The 8,929-nt window shown below is 44.9% G+C and overlaps 1 protein-coding gene across 1 annotated transcript; it reads left to right on the top strand.

Annotated features, from left to right (window-relative positions):
• The first annotated feature begins 1,099 nt into the window (after positions 1-1,099).
• On the top strand, positions 1,100-7,598 carry GAS1 (growth arrest specific 1). The gene has a single exon (XM_042854554.2). The coding sequence runs from the start codon at positions 5,286-5,288 to the stop codon at positions 6,207-6,209; it is 924 nt and encodes a 307-aa protein (XP_042710488.2). The 5' UTR covers positions 1,100-5,285; the 3' UTR covers positions 6,210-7,598.
• The last annotated feature ends 1,331 nt before the right edge of the window (positions 7,599-8,929 follow it).

Genomic DNA, 8,929 nt, shown 5'->3' on the forward strand with positions numbered 1-8,929 from the left:
TACGAACAACTGCCCAAGCTACTGTGAGTGGCATCTGATTTAGGCATCTCAAGTGGGTGGGCCTCAGTCTCTGGCTGGAGTGTTGAAAACTACCACTAACTTCCCGCTCCCTCTCTCCCCATTCAACCCCTGCCATCTCAGCACCAACATCCATAGAGAGCTTTTTTATTGGGTGTCGGGGAAGGCGGAATTCACTGCCGCAAGATGTTTGAGCCTCCTTTCAGCACAGGATGGAGAGACAGTTAAGCACTGGAATAAGTTACCTGGGGAGGTTGTGGAATCCCTATCACTGGAGGTTTTTAAGAGGTTAGACAAACATGTCAGGGATGATTGGGAAGGAGGAATGGACTAGATCAGAGTTTCTCAACCTTTTTGATACCAGGGACCAGCTTGCTGCCTTCCTAAACTATGTCAGGTCTCAGGGACTGGCGCCAGGCCGCAGATTGGGTTGTTGAGAAACACTGGACTAGATGACCTCTTGAGGTCCCTTCCAGCCATACATTTCTGTGATTCTATGATCACGTGCAGCCAAATACAGATTACATTAATATTACTGGGCTCCAGAACGGTAAACTTAGCTGGGATGAACACCGCAAATAAATTAGCTGACTATTTTACAATGGCAGTTTTAAATCTGCTGAAATGCAGAAAAGACAATATAATCCACTAATATAATCCAAATTTGCCTAGGAATTACTTGACCATTAACCAGATATACATGTATTTTTCGATTACATGTGAATGTGAACTGCTGAATTGTAATGTTGTCTCCTTTGTGTGTGTGATTTTTTTATTTATCTGAACACTCCCAAAGTATAAAATAGCTCTGTGAGAAAAGGTGACAAAAATGTAAGGATGAGAAAAGAGTTGGAAAAGAGATCCACCGGGAAAGATAGTAAAAGACAGCAAGACTAAAGAAAATAAAAACATGCGCATGAGTGTTTATTGTCAATACACAGCTATAATACACTGGCCTTCCTCACAGCCAAGATGATCTTGCAAGTGATGCCCATATAGAAAACTGGTGTAAAGAACTGCATAAACTGTCATTCCAGGAAAGGGCAATACACAGAAAACATAGCAGACTTCCAAATTTTTTAAACATTTGGCCTTTATTTTTCAACTTATATAGCCAGCAAAGGTAATTAAAAGTCTATACAGGGTGCTTTGAAAATGGGAATGCAGAATAAGAGTTGCATTCTTGTTTACTCCTAGAGCTAGTCGATTTCAGAAACCTAAAATTGAACATGACAAAAACAGGTCAGCTGTAGCAAAACTTGAACTCATCAGAGGGATTCCAAAGAGTGGTCTCTCTAGACCCTGTACCACGTGAGGAAGATTTCCTTCCTCCAAGGGAGAACAATGAGTTCCCATTCCTGACCACTCTGGCAGCTGTTATCCTTCGGGAGTGGTTTATACTTGGGAACAGAATTTGCCCCTAAAAAACAAAAAAGTATGCTTCTCAAACATGTGTTTAGACCTTTGTTTTTGTTAATTTCTTTACTAAAATTGAGGGCATAAAAACCTGAGCAAATGCTACTTTGTGTGCACAGATAGCACACGCAGTTACTTATTTTGCATGCTCAAATGCTATTTTTGCGTGTACAAATGGATATGGCCACCTATTTTGTGGACATATTTTTGTACGCTGTTACTGTATGATATTATTGTTAATAAACTTTAATAAAAGTCCACATTTACTATGGTTATTAGTATGGGACTTGCAATCCTAGATCAGTTAGGTGCTTTTGCAAATCCCATCCTACACTAAAAACCTAATGCTTCATGCCCTGCAAGAACTTTTTACCCAACACCTAAAATGAAAATGATTGCCAATAGAATGGACTCTGGCCCATCCTCTGCCCCTAATCTGGCTTCAGGAAGAATCAGAATGATCAGCTTCCAGTCAAGAGAGAGTCTGGGGATTGTGGTAGAAGCTCCTCTATTCCCCCTATTAACAGGTCCTAGAGACAATTTCTTTCATTCTTTGCAACATAAATTTATTTAGCAATTAAACACACCCTTTTTCTGCTTCCTACTCAGAGAGTGAAATACAGTTGGAGCAAATGAGTTTTGCAGATCAAAACATGGGTTGAGAGGAGGACACAGTTCAGCCCACAAACCCCAGGCCTGAAGTCAGGAAGCTCAACAGTAACATCTATTATTTCAGTCCCTGGGCTAGAATAGGACTTTCTGTATCCCCTGCGTGAAAGTTTGCAAATCTCTATAATTGTGGATTCATTGGCCCCTCTCTCAGGCTTCTCTACACTTACAGCGCTGCAGCTGCGCCACTGTAGAATTTAGCGAAGATGCTACCTACGCCGACAGGAGAGCTTCTCCCTTTGGTGTACATACTCCACCTCCCGAGAGGTGGTAGCTATGTCGGTGGGAGAAGACTTCCCATTGACATAGTGCTGTCTACGCTAGGAGTTTGGTTGGTATAACTATGTTGCAAAGGAGGGTGGAAAATCCACATCCCTGAGAGACAGTTATACCAACATAAGTCTGTAGTGTAGTTCAGGGCTTAGCTCATGGCTGTGGGCCTGAAACTCTCACACTCCCATTACTCCCTCTGCAATAGTATATTTGGGACAGACGTGAATGTACCTCCTTGGCAGACAAGTGGTAAAGAAACCCCTGGCTCGGTAGCTCAATATGTGATCTGCCCCACTCACCTTTATTCAGGAATACCTCTAGGTTTTTGGCATAACGGGCCTTGCAGAGGCCCTCTATGAGTGGCTGAAGTTCAATAGTGAACACACTGTTGAAGAAATGCATAGACTAGACCTGCCCAGTGTTTGGTATGTTCACTACTGCGGAGGGGCAAACACTAGAGGGAATTAACCAGAACAAACACCACCACCATTAAAGGAATGTTTAAAACAAATACATAGAACAGCAATTATATTTGATACCTAAATTTGACAGCAAATTTTTAGCTTTATATTGCTTTAAAAAGCGAGCAAGCAACCATGAGTTCTGCTTGTATAGCAGCAGTAGAATGAGAACTGCTGCACTGGAGAAACACAAACCAAGCGTAAAACTGATCACAATGGAACAAATGTTGATGAATGTTTTGCAACACAATCAATCATATTGCTTTCTAATTGTATGGCACTTCTATTCCACCTTGCATAGAATTTCAGAAAGACAGCAATCCACGTAGGATAGAAACCCAAGCTCCCTTTGGTTCTGGAAAGTAGATTTAGTCCTAATTTTTGTGACAGATGGAGTTGATAGTCTCCCGATGAAAAAAGCGCCAGTTTTTGACAGGCAGCAGACACTGATGCCTCTTGTGGTCAAAGCCCATGTTGCTCTGGAATTAAGGTAGCACTAAAATTAAAAGAAACACCTACAAATGCACTATCACCAACTCTGCAATATACAGCTTATGTTGGTCTGAACATTTTATATTATATTTGTTATTTTAATCTCATCTTTTCTTTTAATCAAAGAAAGAATTAAGAATGTAATGAGAATTTTAATGCATCCACGACCAGTCTTTTATCTCAGTTAATAAATTTCAGGCAACTTTTAATAGCTAGTAGATCCCAATAAAGAATTCAAATAACCATTTCAGACATTGGGAAACATATTTCCGTGTTCTATTTGCAAAATCTATTGTTATAAATAATGTATATAAGAGGATAGGTTTGTTTTTGTTTTTTGTTTTGTTTTGTTTTATTAAATCCTAGTAGTTCCGTGCATTGACTCCCCAGAGAAAATCTTCATGCAAATATATAATTTGAATTTGCTTAAAGGCAAAAGAAGTGCAAAACGGTGAAATGACAAGTGGTCATGCTTAAGTACTGCAATTAATGGATCAAATTCTGTTCTCAGTATATGGATGCACTCCCATTGAAGTCAGTAGCATTGCACAAATCTTAAAAGAACAGTTTGATTCAGTATGAGATCGAGTTTACATTCCTCGCAGGAAGAATTCTTACTCCCATTGCGAGGGGGAGAACGAGATCAGCAAATGATGCAAGAGCCCTTTCTGTTTGCATATGATATATAATAGCATATTTGATATATAATAAATCTATAATTGTTTGGACTTCTATCAGTAAAATGTATAATGAAATTTATTTTACAGCATCTTTTAAAAACGTATGCCATGATGACATCTCAGGCAACTTCTATAAACCAAACGCTGCTTTGTGACCGCTGGAAAACAGAGATGGGTGGAAAGCTTTGCCTGATGCAAACAGCTGCAAAGTTTCTTCTTGAAAAGCTGTGTTGTTGTGTAGTAGTAACTCTGGGAGCCTCCTTAACAGTAGGAGGGGCTCCTTGGGGGTTGCTGTCAATCTCGTTAAGCCTTTCCTTTCAAGCTTTGAATGTGAGCTGCCCACCAGCCCCCCTTTCTCCCGTAGATCGTAAAGAAAAAAAAGTTTCAACAACAGGCTGGACCAATAGTAAGTCGAAAAGCAGGGAAAGGGGGCCGAGCGAAGGGAGAAAAGTGGAGAAAAGGAGAAAGAGAGCGACTAGGGAGAGAGAGCGCAGGCTGCGGGCATGTGTAAAAGGGGAAGAAGCGTTGCTAATTGTTTTGTTTGTTTGCTTTTCCATGCATGCATAATGAGGCTTCATCAGAGCACGTTGCTGCTGCTCGGAGGCCACTTTTGTATTTAAAGCCTTGCAAAGAAAAAAAGCTCCACACCGCAGAGCAGAGCAGCTTGCGAGCTTGTTGACAACAGAAGCAGCATCAACCGCAGAGACGGAAAGAAAAGGGAGACCCTGAGCCAGCTATTTCCCCCCTTTCTCTATTTTCTTGCCAAAAAGGGGATTTCTTTCCCCTTCTTCCTAAAAGTGCAACAGTATAAGTGAACGAGCGGAGCCGGGACCGTGAATGGGATCGGAGCGGTTTGTGCGGCTGGCATGTGCGGAGATGCTGAGAGCGGAGAGTTGAAAGCTCCCGAGGAAGCAGCAGCAGCTGGGCATTTATTTTGTGCAAAAAGAGGGAAGAAAGGGATCTGCATGAGAAGCAGGGCAGCAACATGAGCTCCCCCGGCGCAGCCTGCAAGCCCCCGAGTGCACTCAGGAGCCGCTCTCCTCCCAGCCCCCAGTTGCACTGATTAACTAAGGGAACTCTTGCGGCAACCGCAGCCAGGGACTCGGGGGTGGGGGTTGTACTGCAGCCCGCTGTTCCAGCCTCGGAGGGGCCGCGTGGATGGATTGATGAGGGGAAGCCTCATGCACACAGCTGGCAGGAGTTTTGCAAACTTTTCTACGGGCAGCTGCTCCTCTTCCTCCCCTCATCGACCCTCTTGCAGCCGCCGCCGCCCGCAATGGTGGTAGGTTCGCCCGCTCTGCATGAAGGAGGCGGCGGCGGCCGCCGGTGGCTGATGCCGGGCGCCTGGCTCTGGCTGACGGTGGTGCTGGGCGCGGTGTCCCCCCCGCGGGTGCACGGCCGGAGGCTGATCTGCTGGCAGGCGGTGCTGCAGTGTCAGGGGGAGCCCGAGTGCAGCTACGCGTACAACCAGTACGCCGAGGCGTGCGCCCCAGTGCTCCTGCAGCAGCACCCGGCCGGCAGCGCTGGGGCCGCTGCCGCCTCCTCCCGGCGGCGGTGCCCGAGCCACTGCATCGCGGCCCTGATCCAGCTCAACCACACCCGGCGGGGCCCGGCGCTGGAGGAATGCGACTGCGCCCAGGATGAGACCTGCTGGGCCACCAAGCGCGCCATCGAGCCCTGCCTGCCCCGCACCAGCGGCGGGGCCGGGGGCGCGGCGGGCGGCGGAGGTGGCGGGGTGATGGGCTGCACCGAGGCCCGGCGGCGCTGCGACTGGGACAGCCGCTGCAGCGCGGCGCTGGGCCGCTACATGGTGTCCTGCGGCAAGCTCTTCAACGGGCTGCGCTGCACCGAGGAGTGCCGGGCCGTGATCGAGGACATGCTGGCCGTGCCCAAGGCCGTGCCGCTCAACGACTGCGTCTGCGACGGGCTGGAGCGGCCCATCTGCGAGACAATGAAGGAGAACATGGCCCGACTCTGCTTCGGCGCCGAGGCGGGCGCCAACGGCGCCGGCAGCAGCGGCGGCTCGGACGGGGGGGCGGAGGATTACTACGATGATGAGTACGAGGACGAGCCCAGGCGGGACGAGCCAGATGAGCCCGGCCCCCAGCCCGGCTTCCCCGCGCCGGCCGATCGCGCCTGCCGAGCGCCCGCCCCAGCAGCCTGGACCGCGCTGGCCTCCATTTTGCTGCTGCTGCTGTAGCCACCGAGTCCCCATTTGCTTCAGGGCTCGCGCGCGCGCGGCGCTCGGGACACGTGGGGGGATCCCCGGTCCCAGACGTCCCCCCCGGGATCATTTAGGGGGACGCTCCCCTCCTCCTCCTCCATCTCCGCGGTCGTTTCTCCAGACAGGGCCCCTCCCTCCCCATCTCCCCCAATACTTCTCTGCACACCCTCTTGCCAACACCTGCCTGGACATTTATCTTAGGCACTGTCCTCACACACACCCACAGAGTTAAAACCATTTTGATGGCGACGATACCAGTTTATTGGCCTTGTAAACTGGTCACCGTGTTCTGCACGGGAACTAAGGAGATGGAGAGAGATGGACGGAGGGAGGCGTCCAGGACCGCGGGGTGATTTGGCTTGGTTTTAGCGTGCACTATGCAATTTGTTCCACACCCCGGCTTGTTGTTAGCAGCAAGCCGATGAGTTAAGAAGAGGAACTGTTAGCAAAGCTACTGTAGGTTCATTACCATCCCGCGAAAACAAAACACAAATAGTAAGGTGCTAATAGTTGTTAGCATTTGACTTGAGGATGAGAGAGAGGTGGGAAACCCGAACTTGCTGCCAAAACAACTGCCTTACTGGTTATAAGTAGACCAACAACTCGAATTCAAGTACCGTTCTCCGTATCACCATTCAAAATATTCACAATGATGCCTGAAAGAGGATTACGTTTCAATTGCCTTTAATTAACTGGCGGCGGGGGGGGGGAGTTTGGAACAAATTGATGGGATCTCAGCCTCCCCTCACATTCACTGTCCCCGTAACAAATGCCTGCCAGCAAACATCTCTTTTTCTTCAACCTAACGAGATAAAAATGCAGATTTTTCAGAATTGTTGGCTGCACTGAACAATGCAACTTTGGTCTTAAAAGAGCTCTGCACTGCCATCTTCGAAAGACACTTTTTAAACTCAAGAACTTGTATGTACAAATATTCTGAAAAGTTATATTGTCTCTAGTCATATCAGGGTGCTGACCTCTGGTAAATCTTATATAAAATGTATTTAAAACTGGGATTTGTTACCAGTCACTCTACTTTGTATATAGAATTTTATAAATTGTATGCTTGGGGAATAATTTATTTTTTAAAAAATAAAAGTTTTTAAGTCTACATCCTATTTGCCAGATAATTGCATTTGCTGTTCTTTTCTGGAAAGATACAGATTTCATTTTATGTGTAAAGGGATACAAGCAACAATAATGAACTATTCTGTAGAACATCAAATGTACAGTGTATTTTATAGTTTTGAAGTTAACTTTCTTATTTTAAGAGACTTTATGAACACTGTAGAATTGTATAAATGCATTTCCGAGCTGCCTTAACGTATTTTTATAGAAGGCATAAAAGATCCTATGTTTTAAATATCTACGGCTTTGTGTATTTCTTAAATGTGTAAATTAGTAAAGGAAGAGTTTTAAATATGGATGCATGATGATGTCCAGAGACACTGCTATTGAGTGAATTATCAGTCCTGTTTGGGGGAACAGGGGAGGAAGGATAAATAATAAATAAATAAATAAAAACTCAGTATCTCTCTATGGTACTTTAAATAGATGTCTATTACTTTTGCCCTTACTTTAATGAATAATTGGACATAAGTAGTAAACAGGACTTTGAAAATACTATCTTCAAAGCAAGTGGTTGATTTTTGTATGTGTTGGCATGGTAACGTTCCAGTGCAGAGCGGTGTAAAACAATTCTCAGTTTGTCTTCCAAGGACACTGCTCCTATATGTGTATAGAATTATCAAGCCAGCAGCGCCTTCCTTATGAAATGGAGGATGGTATTCCCACTGATGCTGCTAGACTTCTCATATACATGCAAAATATCATGCCACACATACAGTGTCTCAAGCAACTTTCAAAAATATTTAGATTATATACAGTAGATGATAGGCATTTGCAACAAAATTCATGAAAGTTTGCAAGCCAATTTGCCTTTCTCCACAGTGAAGAGTGCAAAAGTAAACAAACTGGGGTGATCAACAATTACCAGAACTTGTAATACTGTTCTTTGGAGTTGTTTTGCATTGGGCTGAAGCCTGGTTTTCTGCCAGAGCTACTGATCTACACTCAAACGCCCTTAGATAAATAATTACACTCTTAAGCTGTGTCGAGTGCTGATACACTTGACCTTGTAAATAGAAATGTTTGCAGTAGGAATAAACTCCGGCATTGGAAAATCTTTTAAACATTAACACAAAGGAGGGAGCTTGGTCCTCTGGGGATTTGAGTTTGAACCGCGCCAAGCTAGGCACTTGCAAAAAAAAAAAAAAAGTTTGTTTATCTTCTATTCATGCTGTTTATTTAAAGCTTTTAGTTTTAAATGCGGTGATTGGAAGGCAAGACAGAAGTTTAAAAGCCACCACAAATAAACTTTGACTGAGGGGGCGACAGATTAGCAAAATAGTGTCTTTTTCATCTTAACAGATCTTGAGAGAAGATAAACCCACATCTGTCTATTAAGTCAAATAACACAGTTATAAATCCCCGTTTCTAGGATCAGTTATTTTAGATACTGTTTTTTGTCATTTCTTTAGTTCAGATGATTTTGCGTAATTTCATTAAGCAGTGAACTGATATTTACACACAAGCATTAAAAAAAACAACACCCTCCAAAATAGTTGTGATGTCGAGCAAGCCTGAGTATGGTGTGTGGCTATGAGCTAAATTCGTTTTTTTTTTTTTAAAGTCAC

This window comes from Chrysemys picta, chromosome 6, assembly GCF_011386835.1.
Source record: "Chrysemys picta bellii isolate R12L10 chromosome 6, ASM1138683v2, whole genome shotgun sequence".
Taxonomy (NCBI): domain Eukaryota; kingdom Metazoa; phylum Chordata; order Testudines; family Emydidae; genus Chrysemys; species Chrysemys picta.